Source organism: Topomyia yanbarensis, chromosome 3 (assembly GCF_030247195.1).
Source record: "Topomyia yanbarensis strain Yona2022 chromosome 3, ASM3024719v1, whole genome shotgun sequence".
In the NCBI taxonomy this organism is placed as follows: Eukaryota; Metazoa; Arthropoda; class Insecta; order Diptera; family Culicidae; genus Topomyia; species Topomyia yanbarensis.
In genome coordinates, this window is record NC_080672.1 from 244528105 (window position 1) to 244554848 (window position 26744).

A 26744-nucleotide genomic window follows, 5' to 3' on the forward strand; every position below is an offset into this window, starting at 1 on the left:
AGGATTTGCCGTACACTGCGACAATTGCAAATGGACGGTTATCGAACGGGTCGTCAAGGACGATGGTTTCGACAGACAACGAATTATCATAGTCCTCATCACGAGCCGGTCGAAAACTGTCGTAAATCTGGGGATTAATAATGAGTTGTTGTTTGGAACGCTGTTTTACTGCCAACTGCGACTTCAGTTGGTTCTGATCCCGTTTTTTAGGCAGTAAGGGCAACGAGAAACATCAAAACCTTTAAACCCACACACGATACAGAAGACCCGCTTTGGTTTCCGGCATTCCTCATATCCGTGTCTTTGTCTCCACAATTGTAGCAGACGCCGAGCACGGGAGGACGATGCTTTTCCACCAAATACTCCAGACACATTATAGGTTTCTGCGGTGGTTCGATTGGTTTTTGATTGTTTCCCTCGAGATTCTTTCCGTCCTGATTCCCTTGCTGTTTCTTTTTCTGGTTGTCAGGAGGCTTGTTTGAATCAAGACCTGCCGGTTTGGCATTCTTGCTCCAAAACGTTTTGGATTTTGCGTTGCCGTTATTCTGTCCACCTCCCTTTTGGTTTTGATTATTATGTTTTTGTTTGTTTTGTGGTGGATTGTCAGAATAAGCAGCGACTTCCCGAGAAGAACCGAAAACTTTCGGCGTCTTGGAGGCGTCGATCGATTTACCAAGACTCATCAATTCTGAAAGCGTGTTCACTGGCCTGAGGATTAGCATTTGTTTATAGTCGGCTTTCAGGTTCCGCTTGAGCACGTCGAGTTTTTCGCTCGGTGCCATTGGAACCGTCATCGCACGAAATATTTTCTCCATTTCCAGGAAATATTCCTGGAAAGATTCGTTGCGCATCTGCCGGCGCTGGAGAGCCTTCATTTTGAGCGTAGCATCAAGTTCAGGATGTACAAAATTTACCTTGAGCTCGCATACAAGATGGTTCCAGTTAAACAACCGGTTTTGCGCACGCATAGCCTGATACCAGGTCAAAGCATTGCCAGTGAACAAATGCATCGCAGAATTGAAAAGTTCATCTTCGCACATTTGTTCACACGCAGCGTAATTTGCTACGGTGTCCAAAAACTCATTAAGTCCAGTTCCTTCATCAGTTCCAGCATACTTCCGAATTTTCCAATCAGCGACGCGTTGCGGGTTTCGCGAGTAATTCCTGGGGGCCACCATCGATCTGTTTCCCGCATTGGTGGATATCGAAAAGTTCGGATATGATGGTCCCGCCAGCTGTTCGGTCAATTCAGGAACGTAAGGCTGGTTCTGAGTTTGGTACGGGGCTGTGAATCCAGTATTCTGTTTCGGTTTCTCGATAGGAAGTGATGGACATAGATTTTGTTGACCCGAGAATCCTCGCTTCAACACAAATTGATCGGGACTGGGCGCCAGTGTTGGGCGAGGAATCTCTGGTTCATCAAATGAATCGGGTACGTCCTTCAAACGCAAATTTTCCAGATCGGTCTGCAGATCCATCTCGGGAGCACCTTCCTTCTGATGTACTAGTGCCCGAAGTTCACTGACGGATTCACGAAGTGAGACAACTTCTTGAACCGTCTTTCTTAAAACTGACGAAATGGTTGTCAGTGAAGCAATCCCACCCATTAGCGTTTCAGTAGCTTTTGAAAAAGCATCAGACCCCTGAGACGCTAGGGCTCTATTATCGTCGGATTGCTGTCGTAATTGTCGAATCTCGTCCCTCATCTCGCACAAGACACGCAACAGGTCGTCTCCTACGAGCTGTTTGGAAAGAGATCCTTCGTTATCGGAAGGATTGGATCCCTGTGGAATTGCAGGTACGTCTGTACTCAGCAAATCTCCCAAAATTTCTCCATCCTCCCCTTCTTGATTGTCGAGAGGAAGTGCTGCCTGTTCGTCACTGAAATGACTGGCATAAACTGCTAGAACTTCCTCCAGCAACCCCGAAATTTCCTGGTTGACCTCCCCTGCCGCATAATTTCGGATAACCTGGAGCCTAGACCCCAAATGAAGCAACCGTGTTCGGTAAATCTCCTTGTTTGGGCACCGGTACTGGAGGTCTTCCTTGATTGTTAGTAATTTACCAAGGCAGATCTCCTTTTCTTCACCCACGTCACCCCGGAAATTGCGAACTAATTCCCTCCGAGACGACCGCTCATGCGACAAAATTCCCCGAAGACGCCGCTGCCGCTGGACACCCGAAAGATCCGAATCAGGAGAGATAAAAATGCTTCGAGATAGCAACTCAAAATCCAGCTCATCGAAATGTAAATGATCGACGCGCATGAACACACACGCTTGGTTGAATTTCTCCAACGCCATCATAACTTGCGCTATATTGGAAGAAATCACCAAGACACAAAGCATGTAAGTACTGACACAGTATTAATTTCAATTTTTCGCCCACTAACGATTCCCTTAAAATTTCAGGAAATCAAGCTGCTCCAAAAATGTCTCAAATCGGATTGAGAATTCGAGGCAATTGGCCACCGCAACCGAATAAATGACAACAACCTTCAAAGTACTCGTCCGGCAGACCAAACACAAACAACGCAATCCACAAATTCGGACAAAAAAAGAAAATGCAAAAATCAAAAAACAATACCAAAAATGTAAATAAATAATGCGACCGCGGAACAATATTGCGGAAGAAACCTCACCGACTGTTCTACGAAAATCCTCGATTTAGTAGAAGCACCCCACACTCCGGAAGAAAAAAATATTTTCCAAAATAGGAAAATATTTTTTTCAGTGTGTTTTGCGCTGTGCGCCAAATGTAAGTAGGGGTTTGCCCACTACTCGGGTTATTAATTGCCCGGCGGACCCTTCCTTTCAGGGCGGCCTAGGTGCCACTACCGGAATTTCGGATTTTCGTAACACTACAAACTAATAGAACACAAATAAATAAATTTAATTTTACCGTGTTTATTTCCACCAACTCTCCCTTCACTGCTGGTCGATTGTAGATTCACTGCTGCTGGCGATGGCGGGAAGGCGGAGGTTTTTTTCCGACCGGCCGGGACAGCAACGGCCGAGTTCTCCTTGTTTACGTTGGCTGCTCCGGCAGCGGTCCTTAACAATTAGCTAGGGAGGTGAGCTTTGCTCCTTTGTCGGAACCTCCCTAGCGACGGTGGTGACGAATCACCGGATTCTTTGCTCCCCGCAAAGAATCCCGGAAGACACCGCAGTGTTCTTCCCAGGGGGAGCCGTTGTCCACCCTGCTTCGCCCTCCTTGGCTATTAGCTGGGAAGGAGAGCAAGGCTCGCTCGGCTTATCCTTCCCAGCGAGGGCGGATTGGTGCGTCTGGATCCTTTGCGGTTAGCCGGGGAAGCGAAAGCTCCTTGGTAATTAGCTTCCCCCGACGGCGATCCAGCACCACACTTACTACTGTGCCCGAACCACGGGCCGGCACTCTTCGACGGATTAAATTGCCGTCGCACGCGCGCACTCTACCTCACTGGCACTAGTGGCGGGAAACTGCCCCGAAAAAATATCGAATATTTGGGCGTCTGTTCACTGCCGTGGTTCGTCACTTTCTAACTCTTCTTACACGATGGCCGCCTTCCACCTCGACCGAAAACACCAACACCAAAAAAACCGTACCGCCGCATAGCTGTCATCACCTATGTGCAGCATAGCCAGTACACGTATTTCAGCAGTAGGAGAGCGGTGGCCTATCTAAGCCCTATGTTAACTATGTACAATTGTCAAACAAAAATTACTACACCTATCTGAACGCACAAAACCGTTCACAAACGCGAAACTATATAAAAATTTACAAGAAAAAGTGAACGATATCGAAACAGCGGTGAGCATAAATTTTCGTAAACAATACACTCTACGGAGAGAGTACGCACGAAAGGGTATATTTCCACCCAGTGCTAAATTGTTACCCTGACGGGTTACAACCGCATTTTGTCAAGGTGCCTCCTGAAGATTCACTGTCTGCATCAAGTGTCAGGTTCAATTTGTTAAGTTATATCTGTCAATTGATTATCAGACAGATTGCAGACTATAAGAAGTAATTAATTGTAATTTATTATTTTGTAACCGGGATTTGAAGCTTTCTCAATTTTCGCACGGCGTCGCAAAATTTTCTTGTATTGAACGTTTTAGCAATCCATGATGTTGAAAGCTCAGCAATTTGGATTTAACCCATTTGACAGATTTACTTCGTTGAAAATCAGCTTTTGAAGTTGTCAAATTCTCAGCTCAATTACTGAACTTGGTATTTCAGGATTGATTAGGTAATCGTGCTGATAATTTGAATTACTTCATTTTCAGAAAAGTAGGTCTGCCAAATTCTATATTCATGGTCAGTGGAGTAGTTGGGTAGGATGGTATAATAAGCCCCACCAGTCTAAAATGTCAGATTTCTTTTCCAATGGCCACATAATTATCTGAAGCAAATAAATAATTGTTTTTGGCTTTTTCATGTGCTGCAGAACAGCAACTAATACAAACGTTTCCCAAAAAGGCAAGCTTCCGTTATTGTTCTAAGGTATTTGATTCAATTTGAAATAGTCAGATTTGGCTGAACTGTCTGACTACTAAATATAATGTTAGAGAAGCTTTTTCAATCCTTGGAGTGGCTAGAGACTAACAATACAACTTTATAACGTTCACGATAGTATGCACCTGTATGCACCATTATTAGCAAAATAGTGAGATAACGTTGTATACCATGTTCACACTACAGTGTTAAAACATGTTATAATAATTAGCAACAAGAAAAATGTCATCGAGATAGCGTTAAAACACGTTTTTACTTGTTGTGTGAACGTAGTATTAGGCACTTGAATCTTAAATAATTCTAATGTTACTTTGTTTAAGCTAAATCGAGGATTCCAAAATTATTTCAACAAAATATAAATACGTCAAACTATTAAATGGCATAAACAGTGAATTTTCTATTAACCTCATTGTACGGTTTTTAACATTGCCGTGTACTGCCGATCAGAACGCAGTAATGCAAATGGCAGCATTACCGGAAAAAGACAAAAATATGACATGCTCCTCTTGCGCATACTTACGCATCCTCTCTTCGGCTTTCTCCTGGATCAAAATGGCTCCCTTTGCTCGCAATACAGATGGCAATAAATAAGCCAGTTTTAACAGGTAGGAAAAACAAGCACCGTCGAACTATATTTACCTGTACATATTTTGATTTCTCTGTTCTTTCCTTCTCTCTACATGCTTGATTCCAATTGCTCATCGAAGAGTAACAGGAGAGCATTTGGATAAATCGAATCGATTATCTCATATTCAGATCAAAGTTGTTTTTGCGAATTCGAATCAAAACTGCAATAAGAATTGTTTTGATTCTTTTCTTTCACATATCGCTGTGAGAATAAGTGGGATCATTTTATTCCTTAATATAAATCAATAACATGTTATCACGAATTATTGCCCATATATCTGTCGTATCTCACATCAAAGAAAGTGAATAACGAAAAAAAAAAATTTTTTCATTGGATAGATCCAAATAAATATCAATTGGATGTAGATCGTAAAATGCACTATTTCATAAATTTTCTTATTTTCACTACCAGTTCACAAATTAAATCAGAATGTTAACTGCTTACAAAGTAACTCTATAAATACCCTAAGCACATATTAAATAAAAGATTTTAAATTGCGCATTTTTCCTATATGAATAAACACACCTAGAAAAAATAGTGTAAATTTACGTCTCCTAACCATGACATATACGAGCATCAAAAATGACTTAGTTTTACGTTTGATTTTAATTTTACATGACGTTTAATTTCGTAAATCATGTAATTTTACTCCACATACAGCGTTTGTTCTGAATGGCAGAAAGTGTAATTTTAAGTCATTGCGCATGTAAAGTATATGTTTCATGTAAAATTAAATGGAACACGGTAATGTTCTGTCATTTCGTAAATTACGGTTTGTTGAATTGTGTCATGTTTGCAATTACGTCAACGATAAAATTCAGATTTTTTTGGTGTGAACATAAAACAATATAATAAACATAAAACATCCAAATAAAAATATTTTATAATTGATTGCGAACGCAACGGCGATCAATTTATTTGTTCGTAAAAATATATTACTAGGATGCTTAAAACTTTTAATTCTGTTTATTTATAAAATTGTAGAAATTTTGTTAGCAAATAAAATCGTTCCAATCTGCATTGATGCATTACAGAAATATGCAATCAACAGTATGAAATATAACACTTGTGATCATTCTGTCAAAGTTTAATTTTTTGTTTAACCTTTGTTTACTTTTTATTTAAGCTTCGCTGAAAAAAACGTGTACAATTTTAATTCGCAGAGTGTGATCTAACCTTTATTTATAATTGATATTTATTCCAAACTTGTGAAAATTAGCTTGAAACGAATATAAATATTCTCCCCCCGTGTCGACAGGTATCGTGTTCAATTGGAATGATATTCACAGTTCATTTTGAATTCAAATTGAAATATTTCAACCAATTTTTTAATCAAAGTTTAAAAGAACTATCATGGCACCAGTTACAAATGATGGTTCAACCAAAAGAGATTATAACTACTAGAGGTCGCATGTCGCTGTTAACACTGAAAATTTATCATCTCGCTCTTACATATGCTAGGTCCATTAGTTTGACACATATTGCCCGGGTTTAAACCTGTCAAAGTAATGGGATACAATATGCTAGAGGGGGGCCCATGTTTCAGTCCGTGAATACATGGAGACAGTAGGGCTTTGCTCCCTCTAGTAGTTATAATCTCTTTTGTTCAAACACTTCAAACTTATTTTCTTTTGTGCATTAAATATTATGTCACTACAAAAAGCTATACATCATCGGCCAATTATAAACTATCCACCAAGTTAAAGTTCTAAGTTCAGAAACATATCAGTTACATGGTGACAAAATTGTTCTCACACGCTATGGAACGAGACATATGACGAAGAAAAGCTATTTTACTGCAAGAAAATATCGGAATGAAAAACAATTCTCCATGTTGTCTAATTTACTCATTTTCTTTAACATGAATTTGTTGTTTTTTAACATTGTCGTGTATCGCAGATCAGAACGCAGCCATGTAAATGACAGTATCGTTGGGTTAAAGCTTACAAAATAGTTTGGGCCGGTTTAAAAGTTAGTCCGGTTTAAATATAATTAGTACGCGTTTAAGCTTACGGCTATTAGTGCTCAAATGAAAGATCTTAGTCGCAGTTATTAGCCTTACTTGACGTTGTGTAAACCAAAAGTTATAGTCATATAGAAACATGGTTGTTTATCAACCAGAAGGGCACGAACGGGTTAAAGATTCTATTGGAATTCTGAGCAGAAATCACTTATTGAAGGGGATAATGGTAGAAGAGCAATATTGTTTGTGTCAAAGTCCACTGGAACTCAAAGCAGGATATTCATCAGAACATTACACCGGATTCCAATAATAATAGGATCATGATTCTGTCAGTATCTGGAATAAAGCATAATCTTCAGCGGAATTCTATCTTGAGAAAGATTCCACTAGACATTTAAGAAGCTTTTCTCTAGAACCCTGCATCAAAATTTAGAGAAAAAACCGTAGAAATACGGATAAATATTGAATCGAAGTTCTGAAATAGATTCCATTGGGATGCTAAGAAAACTTCGATCAGAATCTTGAAAAGTATCCCAAACAGAATCCTGAGAAGCATGTCATCATTATCCTAAGAGATAGCCAGAATCCGACCGAGGAATGTAGGTGTAATGACGTTTTATGTGGCCTACAGTAACCGATGTATTACGAGAAAAATGTACTTTTAGTGTAAAATTAAAAAGTTTGGCAATATTGGCATTAAAAACTTTTCATTTTTTTTTTGGAATCCCTAAACAAATCTTAAAAAAGAATATCTCGCTGATTGATTCTAGTGCAAACAGTACCAGAGATATAATCCGAAGAAAAACATTTTTTTAAACAATTTGTTGAAATTAACCGTTATGTGTCCAACAAAAAACACCTATAACAGGCCAACGAGGGTACCAGGGTACCCACAAATTAAAATGCTCATAACTATGGCTTCCTTTAACCGATTTTGACAATTTTAGATGTTTTAGATTCAGGAACTCGTCCACTTTTGGATTCTGTAACATTGAACCCAATGAATGAATCTGGTTGTTGGTAATCCGGATTTTTCTGAGTAATTTTCCAGTACTAGGGTATGATTTGTAAATTTAAATAATGCCCTAGCAAAATGAGTATCAAAACTCCTCAAATTGTCTCGGAAGTCTGTTATTTATTGTTACGGGATCCTATGGTAGTTTGAAAAATGGAATTGGAATGGAATGGCCATTCACGGCCCTACGTGAGCCTGCTCCGGAATGTTTGTTTCGGGGTGAAATCACCAAATGGTTCCAATACCACGAGGTACAGCCTATTGATGCTATGCCAAGAATTTTGATACCCACATTGCTAGTATTCCATTGAAATTCACAAATAGTATCCAAGCACTGGAACATGCTTCCGGACATCCGGATTCCCGGGAACCGGTTGGAATAACCCGATTCATTTTTACCAAGTCTAAAAGTGGATGAGTTCTTGAATCCAAAACACCCAAAGGCATCAAAATCGGTTGGAAATTACCTTAGTTATTGGCATTTCAGTTTTGGGGGTATCCGGGTATCTACGTCGGCCTGTGACATAGTAAAAAATTCAGGAGCCCCTCCTCACTCCCTTCTTACTATATCAAAAACATTATTATCCCCAAAAGCTTGACTTAGTGAAGTTCTAAGATGTCACAAAGTTTCAATGTCCAGTTACGGATAAAACATCGGAATATTATTATTTGTAACCTAAAAAGGTATCCGGGTACCGCGTCGGACACATAACGGTTAAGAGTGTTCCCATGGACTGAGGGGCTGTTTAAACGACACAACAATTTAGGCTATTATATATTATCTCTAAATGAACAATTTCTTCAAAACTGGTTCCAATCCATGATGGTTGATTCCAAGTTTTGTTTTTTTAGGTTACTTTGCGCGGTATAACTCATATATAAGCTATTTTTGAGGTAGGTTAAAATTTGAGAGGAGGTTAACCCTAGACCCCCCAATTGCCCGAAAAAAACGTTTTATTGACTGCAATGATCGAATTAGCACTGTAATAAGATATAGTAGTTGAAATTTGATTTTTTTCAAAACACCCGGATAATCGAATCATTTTCCCCGGATAATCGAATCACGGATAATCGAATCCCCGGATAATCGAGTCCGACCTGTATGTGAGAACGAAAACCCATTAAGAATATTCATTACAATGCATTAGAAGAGAGACAATTACGGTTTTAAACAGAACATCTTATTTTAAAATTTTTCCTTTTTACTCATCATACCGAAAGGAAACATAAGAAATGGTTTCAAAACCATGGCGGACAATGACAGCCAACTAAAACTTTTTAATAGCATTAGTATTGCCAATATAAGGCTTTCAAAATTGACACTTGTGCGCTGATGCTATATAATAGCATTAGTACTGCAGAAACGAGCTGTCAATCTCTGCACAGTAATAGCACTATATTTCGCCTTTTCTGGTATAATATCAGGATTATATCAGTATTTAGGGCTTCACAGATATTTAAAACAGCTTTATATGTTTATCTTAAGCAGATATTAGGCTACATTATAATGCTTATTGGTTACTTTGGCAGTACTGGAACTTTACTCCGTAAAATCCGGATTACCAAGAACCAGATCGATTCATCCGGTTCACTTTTACAAAAGCATTCAATAATCTTGGTTGCTATGTAGTTGCCACTGCCCGCCCAGTTAAGCTCAACCGGAATTCTGGCTGGTTCCAGTTCGTGTACCGGCTCCAGTGACACAACCGATTCAAGTTAGAATCGGTTGTGTCATTGGAGCCGGAATACAAACTGGAACCAGCCAGAATTCCAGTTCATTTCCGGTCGAATTTTACAGGGCGGGAGGCCCGGAAATGCTGGTGGCAATATAGTTGCCACTGCCTTGGGGGCCCAAAACGTTGGTGGATATATGTTTACCACTACCCTAGAAGTAAGAAAAGATTTTGACGTATTAGCGACTAGTATTCCAAATTATTTTTTGTGCAGGTTACATGTCAACTCATGTGATAAACTGTACAATCTAACATTAATGGTCTTAACATTTTAAAATATTAAAAGATTATTCAGCCAAATTGAGCTTATTTTCTCCCACCGTTGAAAAACGAACATTTTAAGATACACAAACTGCTCTCAAATCGACCTTTTTCGTTTGTTGAGATCCAAAAAAATATTCAGTAGTCATTTGTTTGCTATAAACAAAAAACTATTTGATTCTATTATTTTATTAGGCGAATAAAAATATATGTTGGTGGCAGTATAGTTGCCACTGCCGTTATAAGGCAGGTTAACAAACCAATAGTAGCACTTCAAATTTACAAATAAAATAATTTGTGAATAAACAAGGGTATAGTTTGAAACTGGCATTAACAAACAATACGTGGCAAATGAAACTTTATTTAAAGTCACGTAAATAAAAACGATCTAACAAAAAAATTAACAAACACTCACAATGGTACGGTAATGATATTCCTGGAGTATATTTCAATTTCTTTTAGCTCTTCTGTAAATAAAATCCATTTCACCATTACTTGAAATGAAAACTACATATTATGTTCTAGTCTGTATGCCATCGAATAAGGCAAATGTTTTTTTAGGGAAATGAATCCACTAACATGTTTGCAGTCGCTCTCTGGTATGAATGAACGTACAATTTTGTATTCCAGCAAAAAATGTCATTTCTAGAGAAACACTCGTTTTCTACTTACGTCCTATTGAGTTTTCTCCAGATTTAATTCTGTATCCATATGGATCATTTATAAATACATAACACTGGAAAACTCGGGTAATCGAGCGAAACCCTATACGAACGGTAGGAAGTCCTCAGGCATTAACAGATATCGCAGGGTCATAGCTGCGCTTATACTGCTTCAAAAGTGGACTTTCATTGAATTCTTTGTCGCGTACATTGTACTTGAACTGATAGTCACCGGTATGAGTTGGATTAATTTATGGGCGAAATATTTATCGCGCACGGTGTATTTTTAATGCCACTCTTCCGTGTGAATTTGTTAAGTTAGGTAAAGTTATTTGCTCAAATCATGCTGCAATTGTGCTTCTTTCCGGCATGTGGATTTGCTAATAAGCTGTCGTTCCAGGAAAATGGCTTGCCAAAGCTATAGCTGGATATGTATCCTGGGCATATTGGTAAAGCTAAGTTTACTGGTGAAATCAGTTTCCTTCACCCTCATGTAGTCGTGTGGAATAGAAGGTTAATATATTCAGGATATTGACCTTGTTATTAGAAACGTCTACCAGTATTTTGCTGAAAAGATTGCAACGTAAAAAACCAATTTTGAACCAAACTGGAACTACTCCGATGCAAACAGCAAGATTTTTTTTTGTTTCGTTTAAGAGGTAATCTTAGAGTTATTCGGTTACTAGAAAAATCTCGATCCCTTTGTGCAAGAGTTGTGCTAGAAAAATAATGGTTCGTATTATAAGGGGAGATCCTAGCGAAACAAATTCCATCACAGTGCTACGCTCAGTTCCGGTGGAAGCATCCTGAAACGATTGATTACAATAAACGTTTGAAATCATAGACTTCTATGAGTATGCACACGATACTCACATTCGGATTGCTCATGTAATGTTCGGTCGTTTGTTTGACCAAATAATTGGTACTTTCCGCCATACCTACTATGGGTTGAAATGATTACCGAAAGATCCACAAGAATGACGCTCATCGTCATTGAATTCGCATCGTTGCTGACGTTCATTTTATTTTCCACGGCACGACGCGTCGCCCAAACTCTCCTTAAAATGAGATCACACTATCTGGACCCCGAAATTGAGTCACACGGCAAGAACATTCCGAGAAAGTAACCTTCGTCGGAGCAACTACATTATCGCGGGCAAAGATATGAGCTTGTACGATAGCTACTAACATGGATGTTTCAACACTACTGGTATCGACAACGACCACAATCCGACAAAAATAATCAGCCGTGCTATGCTGTAACTGCGACGATTTTTGAAAAACTCAATTATTGTGTTAACTAAAACATGTAAACACAATAACAGCTGATGTTTTGTGATTGTTATTAGAAGCGACATCTGACAGCTACGCACAGAAACCTGGCTGTCAAGTTTTCGCGAGCAAATGTCAAAATTTCGTACGGAAAAAGGAAAAATATTTCGCGACCTCATTTCGCACGAGGTGCATATTAAGCTTAAATTGGGAGGAAAACAAATCATTTGCCCTGCGAATTGGGAGGAAAACAAACCGCTCGTGGGCTTAAGGGGAGGACGGTAGTATAAAAATGCGAGATCTCGGTGTGCGTATTTTAAACGTCAGATATCTCAATTATTCCGCTCGGAGGCTCGCGAAATTTTGACAGATTGCAGTAAAAGAATACAAAAAAACAAGACTTGTGCATTTCTAGAGAAAATTTTCAATAGGACGTAACATTAGGTTTGTTCCAGTACCAGGAGAAACTGGAAGTACTCCGGAGCAAACAGGGAGAAAATCGTTCCTGTACTTCTCTTTTTTCTTCTTCTGGTGGCAAACCGGAGTGAAAAGGAGCAAGAATTTTTTGCTCCGGAGCAACAGGGAGTAACTTCCATGTACTGGAACAAACCTATTGAGAGCCTCTCTTTGTTTACTTTCTCTTTTGTTTATTACGACGTCACTACAACACTTTGCACTAATTTTCCAGTACATATCGAAAGCCGACGGTTTTTACTAGAATATTATGCAAAGAGTAGAGTAGTAAATGTTGAAATGGCCGAGTAATGAACAGAAGAGAAAGACCCCAAAGAGAATCTCATTGTTACTTACGTCCTATTGTAAATTTTCTCTAGATTTTTTGTATTTTTTCATCGCAAGCTGTCAAAACTTGTTTTTATAGAATTTGCTTTTGTGGTGCAATATTCGGGTGAGTTTTAAAATATTATTTGAATTATTTCTGATTCGGAATCATTTTTCAATATTTAATGATTATTTACAGCACGCCCAAACAAACCCGTATTCAGTCGCTACAGCGTGTGATTATCAGTGGTGCAAATTCTCATTTTCAAATGCCAGCTTTCAGCTCAATCAAACCCAACCATGATTCAAATTCAAAGCCTCCCTTAATCATTCACTTTCAAGTTGGCGGAATTTTCATAACCAAACCGTACGTCTTCATTTCAAATTGATGCTTTTTCATTCATCAACCAAAGCTGTCATCTGCTCTGTAGAGGCCAGTTTAGGTTAAATTCTGGCATATTTTGCGTTTTAAAGCTTACATTAACAGTAAGAAGTATGTTCAGAGTAGTTTTGCTTGAAAAACTTAGTAAATATCCCAGAACAGAGATATTCACAGGGTCAATGAAATCGAAAATGAATGGAAAATGATTGAGCAGCTCGGCTGTTTGAATGAATGATGCAAACGAAAAACAGGGAATTGAACATAGTAGGGCATGATTTGAGATTTGTTCTTTATTCAAGTTCAAAACAACCTGGTGAAAATTTGCAGCTCTGGTGATTATACAGCTGAAGAAGTCAGTACCGTGTTCAGTGCACTGTAATTTGTAATGTAAATAATACTTTATTCTTTTAAAAAAAAAATTCGCGTTCACTCATTCACGGGAACATTTTTTAATGATTTTTCAGATCGAGCAGCAACCATAGCGGACACACATCATCGAACACCAGCAACAGAATACCAAGGTCACCATGGTCAGCAGCAGAACGCAGTAATAATGAGGCAACAGTAAACACAACTAGGGACGTTTCGATATTAAAATACATCGATACTTAGAATCGATACTGGTATCGAATGCAAGTACTGATACTTTCGATATAATTGTAGTCGTAGTATCGATACTTGAAAGTATCGCCATTCGATTCCGCACTTTTACCACAGACTAACAGACATAACAGTATGAGGGAATTCCCACAAAAAAATCGATCCGGTAATTTTCCCAGAACACTAGCTCCACCTTTTATTCACAGTCCCAAACACTCATTTGCTGATGGGTTACCCCTCAAGTTTGGGAACAATTTTTCATTAGTGGTCTATCCCCCATCTGCTTGTTCATAGGTCAGTGGCGCCATAATTTCAAATGTGGGCACAGTCCCAACTACAAATATATTTAAAATGACCGTTAAAGCGGAAGAAGCATTGTTTTCGAGTGTTATGTCTGTTAGTCTGTGTTTTACAGTAGCTTAATTCCCTGAATTAGGTAATCTGCAAACCGTTGTTTGGAAATTCAGTAGTGGGTTTTGTCAGCTAACGTTTTGCTCTGCTCCTGCGAACAGAAAAACCCGTTCGACAAATTTATTTTATTGATCCGATTCGTTTGATGTTGGATCCAGTCCAAGACGGAGAGGTGGACACATTTTTTTTCTATGTGTGAGTGCGGTTGTCATCTTCTTCGAAGAACAGTAGGAAACGAAGAAGAGAAACGTAAACGAATGACGTAGTGGGCTTTTTTGTTGTTATACGTTCTGTTTCGGTTCGGTAGCGGTAGTAAATATACTTCTGTTAAAGGAAAATTTTCAAGTGCTGATACGGAACTGTGCTTTTATAGTAAAAATGCGGTGTTTTGTCCCGAAATGCACAAATCGTGAGATCCAGGGTGAAGCTCGTCCATCTGTTTCCTTTCATCGTGCACCAAAGAATCCGGATGTGCGAATTCAGTGGTTTTCGTTTTGTCGTTTGAAATATGACAGTGTGGTAAATTTGCGAATAGGCTCTGCACATTTCAAGAGCGAAGACTTTGAGTCGAACGATTTTCGTCGAGCATTTTTCGGAAAACAGCGCAGACTTTTAGTAAAAAATGGTAGTAGCATTTTTCAATTGTGAAAACCGTTCTATATATATTATATTACAGCTAAACCATCGATTCGTTGCCCTCCCTTTATGCGTGAATCCGATGCCGATAAAGCTGAAACGCAAGTGAACGGGCTTAGTTTGCTGATGCAAGCGGTATCCTTCGTAGAGCAAACTGATGCATTGGATGATTCTCCAGAAATAGATTCGCCTCACATAGTCCCAACACTTGACAACGACGATGAAAGTCAAACGAACGATGTGAGTATTTTAATAAAAGCAGCTGCATATATCGAAAACGTAGTGGTTCCCGACAGTACACTATTTCCACGGATTGAATCGGACGCTGTCGCCGTTTCTAAGTTATGTTGCAACGTTGAGCAGTCTAGTACGCCGAGTACAGATTCGTATCGTTATGTCTCAACAATGGTCGGTCAAAAGCTTGTTGTCGAAACATGTCCTGATGAGCCACCGGCTGCATATGTCGAAAAACCATTACCGGTGGAGCGTAGCTTAAATCAAATGGCCATCTGTCACGACCATACCTATATTGCGAGCCTTGAAACAAAGTCAAGTGAATCATTTGATGCGCTATACTCGAAAACTATCGAGGATGATTTGAAGCAAGAAAAGGCATTTTCAAGAAGATTGATCAAGGAACTTGCTGAAGTTCATGAAAAATTGCACAAGGAGAGAATAGCTTCCGCGAATGAATTAAAAGTCAGGCAGAAAGAAATGAGGATGAAAGAGGAACAAATCCATACTTTACGTTCGGCATGTGTAGAATTGAACGTCATAAAGGAAGGCATCATTTTAAATCGAATCAAAGAAACAATGGGTAAAATTCTTACACCCAATCAAATAGATCTTCTTCTTGGTCTGAAGAAAAAGGTTCATTGGACGGCAGAAGAAATCGCCCTTTCTTTCACTATAAGGTAAATTGGTAATCGTGCATTTTGAAAATTTGAATTACATTATCTCTTATACAGATACCATGGGAAATCGGCATGGAATTTAATTAAAAAGGAACTAAATTTCCCTTTACCCTCTCTGAAAACTATGCAAGAGTGGAGTTCGCGCATTAAAATGAACGTTGGCATCCTCGAAGATGTCTTACGACTAATGAAGATTGCAGCAACTAATTATACGGAAAGGGACCGTGTTGCGATTTTAAGCTTTGATGAAATGTCCGTTGATGATACCTTCGAGTACGACAGCAGAAGTGATACGGCTATTGGTCCACACAAGAATATACAAGTCGCCATGGCTCGAGGACTGTTTGCTCAGTGGAAGCAACCTGTGTATGCAGCGTTTGATGCAAAAATGACTTCTGAAATCCTTGAAAACATTATTTTTGCTCTGCATAGAGCAGGTTTCAATGTAGTAGGATGTGTTTCGGATTGCGGTGGAGGAAATCAGGGACTCTGGAGCACCTTAGGAGTTAATCATGAGCACACACACATAATACATCCGATTACTGGTGAAAATGTCTATTTTTTGCTGATGTTCCACATTTGCTAAAGTTAGTCCGTAATTGGATTCTAGACCACGGATTTCTTTACAAAGGTATGTGCTTTATTAAGTATGTGCTTCATTCAACGCTAGTCTTAAAAGTCGTACCGTGTCATTACAGTGGCGTAGCCAGAAATTTGGTTTGGAGGGGGTTTTGATGAAAATCGTAAATTTTTTGAAAAAATCTTAAAATTTAATGAGTTTGATAAATTATTGAAAACTCAAAAACATAAGTAGTCTAACAGACGTCATTCCAGTTTACAAACAAGAAGGATCAACATGGAACAGTTTTCAAACCTCTATAGATTATTTTCTTGTATAATATGTCAATGAAGTCAAAAATTGCGATCTTCTAAAGTGGGATAAATGATCTAAAAAATTTTCAACGTTCAAGATCACCTAATATAATAATCCTTGACTTCGAAGATTTGACAACTTAAGGAAGTTATCAACATAGAACAGCGCCTGCTTTGATATAGAAATTTTAGTGATTAATTCTCATAGAGGTAATTATGGTGAATTAATTTTTCAAAAATATTAAGAGACATGGTGCCTTCAGCAAAGTTTTTGATAATGTCATTTCATACAATTTTGTTGAAAATATGAAGGCTACATGAATTCAACATATAGGGATTTAAATGGACTGGGCATGCTATATTTCTCCTTAGTGAAGAAAAATTTAGGTGAAAACTATTTTTTGCTGCGCTACGGATAAAATTGTTTGAAACAATCATTGCGAGTTGAGAACACAAAACCTATAACTAACTTATGGATGGATGGAACTGAAACTTGCGTTTCGACTTCATCTCATCAGAATCCGACACTAACTTGGTGGGCGGAGTAAGCTAGCGCCGAATTGATGGTAGCTCCTGAAAATGGAATCACTCTTTGTGTTTTTGAGTCTGGGAATTATTTGTTTTAAATCCAGTTCCCTTATTTTTTTGTAAGCTTCAAAGACACCTTGAACGCAATGTGAATTTATTATTTAATTACCGCAGAAGAGATTTATCAAATACAGTAATTTCAGAATAGCTTGTTGTAAAGGTTTTCTACTACTATATTTCGATACTCTGAATATGTGGGATATTTATGTCTTTGACAAAGTTTCGAAAACTTTGCTGAAGACATTAAGTCTCGACCTAAATTTGCTTGAAGAGTAATTCTTCTCTATAATTACTCCTAGGAGGATTAACCGTCAAAATTATTCTATCAGCAGATGAACAGTTTTACGTTTTGAAATTCTTCAATGTTACTTAACATCGAAATTTGGCAGTTTCGAATGAATGTGATCGTGACCGTTAAAAATTTATCGAGCATTAATTTTACTTTTCTTCATTAGTCAACCTCACGACTTGCAGTACGTAGCACACAAAATTTTAGTACGCCATTCATTGCATCCTGCTAAGAGGTTATTCATATAGTTGATAATACAACAAAAATCCAATGCTCATAAAACCGATTCTGACCTGCTAAAGACAAAATTACACCAGCTTTCAACTAGTTTCTGAAATGTTATTCTTATTGTTAACCATATTGAATTGTTGTCTAAACTATACACAATCTAAAAAACCTATTTCAATCCACCTAGCGGTGCAATTGTGCCTTTCTCAATCATGAATCACGAGAATGTGTGCGTTGTTTATATTCATTAAAAACTATTAAATGCATATATTACATTTTATTATTATACATCACATGACAACTATATACAGGAAAATAAATCATTATTCGAGATCTAAAATTTTGAAAAAGAAAAAACAGCCACGGTAATATTGAACTGAAAAAAGGTGCGAAATCGGCAAAGTCCCAAAAAGTCGATTTTTAAAAAAAAAATTTTCGAAATAACATAAAATCTCGACGTTTCATGCATTTTAAAGATGTTTGTCATCAAAAATACGAATTCGATTTCTGAAATTTCATGGGGTCCCCCCTTTGAAAAAAAATTTGAGTTCCGGCTTATTTGGGAATTTCATATGTGACGTGACGATTTAGTCTATATTTCCGGACCCATACAAGCGATCCGTATGAAATTTTATACACATCTATGGGGATATTATAGCTATCATTTGGAACTAAGTTTGTGAAAATCGGCCCAACCATTTCCGGGAAACTGATGTGAGTTCGTAAATTTTGAAAGATGGCCGCTTTTCCCGGGCACTTCCGGAACCGTCTATGGTGGTCAATGTAGTCAACGAAAGTTTGTTTGGCTGTTGGTGACCTAGAACAGCAAATTTAAGTTGTTTGAGAGACATTTTAGCGAAATTTTTACTTTTTTTGCTTTCATCGGAGTATCGGTTTGAATCACAATTTGCTATGTGATCGCACGCCACAGCCTGTAACTCCGAAACCGGAAGTCGGATCGGGATGAAATTAAATAGCCATTTACGGGGACGCAATACCTTTCATTTGAGACCAAGTTTAGTCGAATCGGTCTAGCCATCTCCGAGAAACCGATGTGACTGTTATTCTGAATTTAGATACTTCCGCCGGGGCTTCCGGAAGCGATGATGGTGGCCAATGAGGCCAAAGAGACTTTGAATGGATGTTAGTGACGTAATACTACAAATCGAAGCAGTTGTGGTCATATTTTGGAAAAAATTCACCTTTATACATTCATTGCAGAATTTATTAAAATCGACATTTTCTGCGTGTTCGTACTCATCACCCTGTAATTCCGGAACCGGAAGTCGGATCCATTAGAAATTCAATAGCAGCCTATGGGAACGTTGCACCTTTCATTTGGGACTAAGTTTGTCAAAATCGGTTCATCCATCTCTGAGAAAAGTGAATGAGATTGTGTTCGCGTACACACACAGAGACGCACATACACACACATACATACACACACATACATACACACACATACATACACACACAGACATTTGCCGAACTCGACGAACTGAATCGAATGGTATATGTCACTCGGCCCTCCGGGCCCCCGTTAAAAAGTCGGTTTTCAGAGCAATTGCAATACCTTTCTATTGAGAAAGGCAAAAAGGTGCGAAATCGGCAAAGTCCCAAAAAATCGATTTTTATGAAAAAAAATTTTTTCGAGATAACAAAAAATCTCGACGTTTCATGCATTTTAAAGATGTTTGGCATCAAAAATACGAATTCGATTTCTGAAATTTCATGAGGTCCCCCCTTTGAAAAAAAATTTGAGTTTCGGCTTATATGGGAATTTCATATGTGACCGGACGGTTTAGTCTATATTTCCGGAACCATATAAGCGATCCGTACGAAATTTTATAGACATCTATGGGGATATTATAGCTATCATTTGGGACTAAGTTTGTGAAAATCGGCCCAACCATTTCCGGGAAACTGATGTGAGTTCGTAAATTTTGAAAGATGGCCGCTTTTCCCGGGCACTTCCGGAACCGTCTATGGTGGTCAATGTAGTCAACGAAAGTTTGGTTGGCCGTCGGTTACCTAGAACAGCAAATTTAAGTTGTTTGAGAGACATTTTAGCGAATTTTTTACCTTTTTTGCTTTCATCGGAGTATCGGTTTGAATCACAATTTGCTATGTGATCGCACGCCACAACCTGTAACTCCGGAACCGGAAGTCGGATCGGGATGAAATTGAATAGCCATTTACGGGGACGCAATACCTTTCTTTTGAGGCCAAGTTTAGTCGAATCGGTCTAGCCATCTCCGAGAAACCGATGTGACTGTTATTCTGAATTTAGATACTTCCGCCGGGGCTTCCGGAACCGAGGATGGTGGCCAATGTGGCCAAATAGACTTTGAATGGATGTTAGTGACCTAATACTACAAATCGAAGCAGTTGTGGTCATATTTTGGAAAAATTTTCACCTTTATACATTCATTGCAGAATTTATTAAAATCGACATTTTCTGCGTGTTCGTACTTATCACCCTGTAATTCCGGAACCGGAAGTCGGATCCATTAGAAATTCAATAGCAGCCTATGGGAACGTTGCACCTTTCATTTGAGACTAAGTTTGTCAAAATCGGTTCAGCCATCTCTGAGAAAAATGAGTGACATTTTTGGCCACATACACACACACATACACACACACATACATACATACACACATACATACACACACAGACATTTGCCGAACTCGACGAACTGAATCGAATGGTATATGTCACTCGGCCCTCCGGGCCTCCGTTAAAAAGTCGGTTTTCAGAGCAATTGCAATACCTTTCTATTGAGAAAGGCAAAAATACATTTTCAGCAAATGTTGAAATATATGCAAGTTTTCATTAAAACAAGCTTATGTTTTATATGCAATCAACCTATTCAAATTTAGATTCCCATTCGAAAAATTGTCTCTAATCCATATTTTGAAGCATCTTTCCAAAAATGAGCTCATAATAATTCAGACAGTTATTTTATTTTACAATGAAGTAATTTGACAACTATGGGATTTTGGTTAAGAGATAAGTTACAAGATCCCCTTCCCACAATTTTCCAAAAGTTCTCATGACGCTTTAAACACAGTTCTCAATGTAGTGATCAGAGAATATTTTTCCAAAAATATTTTGTGGAATATTAAATTAAATTCGTCAGTATCAATTTTTTTTCAATTCAATTAATTTTGGTTTGGGGGGAGGGTTTTAACCCCCAAACCGCCCCCCCCCCCTGGCTACGCCACTGTGTCATTACGTTCCAGGTCATAAAGATCCAAAAAGAAGTATGTCATAGTCTAGGATATTTAGATGTAATAGGGGTGGGTCATAGTATTTGAAAACAAGAACGGGCGACGCATCGTTTTTGAGTTTTATGTTTGTTAGTCTGTGCTATTAGTATGTCAACTATATGGTCACAGATAACAGACATCCATGATCGAACAAAAATATTTAAAAATCGTGTGTAAACATTTGAATTAATATACGATAAACACTGGCGCCGCCACACCAACCTATCCCAACTATCCGTCAAATCCATTCCGGAACCGGTCCGAAATCCTGAATGGACTCAGTATGGAATCTTACTCAAAGAAAACAACCGATTCCGACTCTATCGGTTGATGCATTTGAGCTGGAATTCATGCTGGAAGTGCTCTATTGCATTTTGTCTATGCGGTAGTGTCCTGGACGTTATGATGTATACCTCTTCAATGATAACCTTAACAGTGTATATATTATTACCCATCTAATTTTATGTTATATACATGTTTACGTCTAGAACAATAACATATTTTTATGTATTTATTTACTCAGGCAAGATTGTAACCAAACAGTTCCTTGGCATGTTGGTATCTAAAGCGGCCACAATAAAATCACAAGGGAAAGTGTGCCCGGAGTTTAATGCTTTGTTTAAACTCAGCAAACGTCATATAATGTGTAAACAATCTGAACGACAAAATGTACGCCTAGCAGTTGAATTGATGAGTCATACTACAGCAGTCAACCTTATAAGACATTTTGGCGAATACGAGGAGGCTTGTATTTTGGCCGACATAATACAAACCATAAACAATTTATTTATTTATTTATTTTTTATTTGGTTTGACATAATGAACAGCCACAATCCTAAAGAGACGATTGCGCTGAAGAAGTGTTACGGGCTGCAACCGGACGAACAAAATATTGCGCTGGACAGAATAGCGAATATGATATCGTCAATACGCACGCTTACTAAACATCGACTACCTGCAGCACAGTCTCTTAAGGTAAATTGTTTAAGATATAACAGCATTGTATATGCCGCAGGATATATATCACACATTACATTGACTCAGATGACAAAGATCGGTTATTTTGAATGAACCCCTAACTTTACTTTACAGGTCTTTCAAAAGGGTATACTCATGTCTGTCAAATCTACAAAGGCATTGTTCGAAGACATGACTACGAAATATGATGTGAAATTTTTAATGACGTACAAATTGAACCAAGATGTATTGGAAAATTTATTTGGACAGATTCGTCAAAATGGTGGACCAAACAATCATCCTTCTCCACTGGATACACTTAATCGCCTAAGGTTAATAATATTAGGCAAAGGACTTAAACATCAGCTAACGTGTAACCAGAATACCCAAAGAATCCTTCTCGAAGAAAACTACGTGATATGCCAAATTTTCAAGCAAGCCAACATCTACCAAGATGATGAGGCGAAGCCGAAACGCAACATAGTATGAAATAAGGATTTGTGCCCTCCTGTACAAAGACTGGTTTTTACCAACAAATTTTCACCCTAGTGAGAAATTTTGGTTTTTACCAAATTTTCCTCCTTAGGGTGAAATATAGCATAGTGCTTTCGCATAGGCCTGCTAAGCCAAGACAAGTTTCGGCTTCACTTGTGTCTCATCGGCATAAACAGAACTTCTGCTCGAACGGGACATCACGTTTGATCAGTCGTTTGATTGAAACACATAGTGTGTTTTAGTTTTAAGGGATTTGCGTCAAGCCGGCGCTAATCTATTCCGACAATGTGTTAGTGTCGGTTTCTGATGAGGCGAAGCCGAAACGCAACATAGTATGAAATAAGGATTTGTGCCCTCCTGTACAAAGACTGGTTTTTAACAACAAATTTTCACCCTAGTGAGAAATTTTAGTTTTTACCAAATTTTCCTCCTTAGGGTGAAATATAGCATAATCTACCAAGAAGATGAACAATGCGATAATTTTGATGATGATATGCCGGATACTACGATCGAAGAAAACAATCAGAGCTTAGAAGAACAAGATGGTTTTGAGTATGCAATGGGCTTCATCGCTCGGGCGCTCAAGTCAAATCATCCTCATATAGCACAATACTCATACCAAAACAAGGAAGCAGATAAGGAAAACTATATACCAGACCTCTCATATGGTGGACTGACAGAACCATCTGGCCAGTGGTTGCTTCAATCGCGACAACTGGATGATTTTTTTAATGCGCTTCACAACGGAGCAGATAACACAGGCTTCAAAAAACCTAAAATGGTTAGAGCAAGGACAATTTTTCTTATGAAGAAACAATTTCCTGAAATTCCCCAAGATATAATCACCCGCTTCGTTAGAACTAGGATAAATATACGTGTACGTCATACTAAAAAACAAATAACCGAAAAAAATTGTTAAAATACAAGCTGAAATTAAAAGGCATGGACAAAAGGAGTGCCGCTATAAGAAAAAATGCGTCGAAACTTAAACATTTCCAAAATGCAATATAAATTAACAATAATTTTAAATATTTTGTATTCTCTTGTTTTTGTTGCTTTGTTTTCATCACCGCTAGCAAATTTGGTATGGACGGTCATCGATTTTTTTCGGTGAAAATTAAAACAAACTGCATTTTACCGGACGTTTCGACCTACTAACATGTTCAGTCATCCTCAGCGGCATATTATAAATTTTTTTTTGATAAAATACAACACTAAACAAAAATTTAAACAACATCACTTACATGCTAACAACGTCTACACAATGAACAATCACATTATCAACTGCTGTCTTGTCTTGTACACTCAATCTCCGTTGGTACTTTCTTCGGACGCACGGTGCTCTTCAGCTTCTCTATTAAGCCGTTGTATGCAGATCTAAACTTAATAGAATCCCGTTGTAGATTGAACGTGTTCGACTCTCCTTTTTTTATTTGGAACATTTCCACTATCAACCGGGTATCGGTCCTAGGCACCTCGTCCAATATTTTAGCATTTTTAAAATCAAAAAGGTGGCCTTCATTGATTGTATGTTGTGCTAGCCCCGTACTTCCTACGCTTTTATTTTTTATATCATTCTTATGTTGTTCCAAACGCTTTTTTAAAAATTGACTTGTTTGTCCAATGTATATCTTATCTGTACAGACACCGCATGGTATTTCGTAAACAACATTAGTTCGACGGTCTTTTTCTATTCTGTCCTTAAGCTTACTGTGTACTGTGTCTTTAATTTTGTCAATGGTTTTAAAAGCTAGTTTTATGATATGCTGTGATAAATACCGAGCTATTTTTTCTCCTAGACCCGGTATATAAGGTGCAGAAACAAATTTCATTCTCACATCAGTGTTTTTAGGTTCAAGAGTATTGTACAATTTGTGCGTTCGTTCTTTAATAATCTTGTTGCAGAATGAACCTGGGTAATTATTATTAGTGAGTATTTGTTTCACAACTTCTAGAGCATTTGAACGATAATATACTTCACTTAGTTTCAATGCCCTATCAATTCTCTTGTTTTACAACATCCATTTTTCCTTTTAACATAGGTCTCAAAACGCAGGACTATATGGTTGCACGTTTACGTCCGTAACTCGTTCACTGGATGTCCATTATTAAGCAATCCAGATGCTCCTAGTGGTAAAGCCAAGTATATGATGTTCAAGATGCACTAGTTGATACCGATTCTGAACCATTGTGTGCATACTATTGAATGGCCGTAGAAAACCAAATCGTTATTGATCATTGAACATTCAGATACTTTCTGCCGGTACCAGTCGGACCACCGTAGTTTCCTGAAATGCTCCTACATTATTGTTTGTATCGGAATGAAATATGATTATGCCGTGCTCTTTTGAGGCCAAACTACGCAGGTCACAAATTCCCTAGAAAGTATATGACGTTTGTCATGATAGTCAAGACAAAATTTTGAACTCTTAACTTACCAAAGTGTCCTCTTTCGTGTCCTCTACATTCAGTTTGGTGGTAGAAACGTCCCGTCTTTAACTTACTTCCATAACTATAGCGCATAGTGAATTAATTTATCATACGACGGAATTGTTGCTTCACGTCGACAAGCTTTTCACCCACATCACCATCGATAATTTGTAGAATGCATATTAACAGGATAAGGCAAGGCTCTATTCGTTCATCACACAATGCATATGTTTTGGAGTAACGACCGGTACTCTTACAACATATACTGTATATGCATATAACTTCAGCTGGTTTTTCTTGGATCACAAACTCCACTGACTTATGTCGTTTTTCATTGAAATCACCGGGGTAGTGGATTGCATTGGTTTTGCACTTTCTAGCATAAATGAGAATGAAACTTGTCTGGTGGCCTGCTCTTATTCTCGAAAATACAACAGCAGTGCAATACACTGCCAAGTGTTTTTCAATGAAAAACCCCATTACGCTGATTGCAAATCGGTCTAACTAGCACACCATTGGCCGGAGTAGAGATATTGTTTGTATCGATCACATCCGTAATGGGCATGTAATGTACAATAGTTCACAAACTGGCGCTCCCAGGCAATATAGCAGCAACCGCTAAACCAGCTGTTTACCTATAATGAGTGATAAGCGAGAAAATCTCCTGTAGATATTGAAAAAATCCTACCTTGAACTTCATCGCTTCTAGTCGGGCGTGTCACTAAATTGGCTAGTGAAATGTGTGGAGCATACCCATTTTCACATATTCCTCCAGCTCAGTTCCATCATTTTCACGTTATTCATGAAATTATTCATCACATTGTTCATCGTATCGTAATCAGTTTTATTTTCATCCTTGCGAATCTGTACCGTCGTTATGTTGCTCCGATCAATAATGTTGGCCACTAGTATATTCACGGGAAGGTCTTCGAATTACACAAATCGTCAAATGGTACCAATGATTAACTTTTCTGTGGTTCAATGGACTTCGCCAGTGTTTACCTGAACTGGAAAAGATTGGGTCATGACTGTCTACAGTAGGATCTTAGGCACTTTATTAAAAATAACTCGACAAATCTGATAAGATTTCCAGACAATTACATAATTACGCATCCTCAATTTTGTAACTTACCGTGAATATAAATTCCTTAGCTGCCTCAGCAAGCAGTGCTGCACGCGATAAGCCTGCTAGAAAATATAGCAACAGTCCTGGAATAACACACGAGAAACACGGATGGATCGTTCCTTTAATAATCTATTTCTTTTACGACTTCTGTTTATGTTTACATCCACGGGCCCGGATGCCATGTTTAATTTAGCAAGCATAAAACCTAGGATAGGATCCGCCAGCTCTGTCCCCTGTTTTTGAACCAATTCTGAACCAGTTCGTGATTGGACGAAAGTGACATAGGCAAACCTTCGGCTTGGAAACTAAAAGTACTAAAGGGCTGCCAGCTGGCTTCTTCTTATATTTTACTAATCCCTGTTAAAAACGACATACCCCCACTCGACCAATGTTGCCAAAATATTTGTTTTGTTTCGGTCGTATATTTGTTCTGATTAAAATATTCTATATAATGTGACAATTTCATGCTTCTGGAAAAATCAAAGATTTAGTCTTTATATCCGCATTCAAACGATCATAACGTCTTTTTCCATCGGAATACAGCAAAACAAAATAATATATATTCGTTGTTGGACATTACGAAAAATATCTTCATGCCTCTTCATTTTTGTAAGTTGCTTTCTGAGTCAAGCAACCTCTGCCACAAGAATAATCTTCTCTGTTCAGATTTATTTTAAATATTTCAAAACTACTTTTCTGCAAGGTTTAATTTTTGTTTTGGAGCAATGTATAGGTTT

The 26744-nt window shown here is 38.2% G+C and overlaps 1 protein-coding gene and 2 long non-coding RNA genes across 16 annotated transcripts in view; 1 reads left to right on the plus strand and 2 right to left on the minus strand.

Moving 5' to 3' along the window:
- Nucleotides 1-10514: 10514 nt before the first annotated feature.
- Nucleotides 10515-12369, minus strand: LOC131690775 (uncharacterized). Its single transcript, XR_009305631.1, has 2 exons — nt 11630-12369; nt 10515-11562 (listed from the first exon to the last, which is right to left on the minus strand). It is a non-coding gene; the product is annotated as an uncharacterized LOC131690775 (long non-coding RNA).
- A 367-nt stretch (nt 12370-12736) lies between these two features.
- The window catches only part of LOC131692853 (apolipoprotein D-like), a 291898-nt gene continuing 277890 nt past the window's right edge, over nt 12737-26744 (plus strand). For 5 of the 14 annotated variants that reach the window (XR_009306081.1, XR_009306082.1, XR_009306083.1 and 2 more), the window contains exons 1-5: nt 12737-12935; nt 13008-13577; nt 13655-14826; nt 14878-15751; nt 15806-16382. Coding sequence is in view for 8 of the 14 variants with exons in the window: in XM_058980183.1 (XP_058836166.1) it covers nt 14580-14826; nt 14878-15751; nt 15806-16337 (1653 nt within the window). In the remaining 6 variants the exon portion in view is untranslated. Of the gene's footprint in view, nt 12936-13007; nt 13578-13654; nt 14827-14877; nt 15752-15805; nt 21221-26744 lie in introns of those variants that run through there. The other 9 variants (XR_009306085.1, XM_058980189.1, XM_058980188.1 and 6 more) reach the window with 8 other exon arrangements.
- Nucleotides 24452-26237, minus strand: LOC131692862 (uncharacterized). Its single transcript, XR_009306087.1, has 4 exons — nt 26014-26237; nt 25570-25888; nt 24890-25516; nt 24452-24829 (listed from the first exon to the last, which is right to left on the minus strand). It is a non-coding gene; the product is annotated as an uncharacterized LOC131692862 (long non-coding RNA).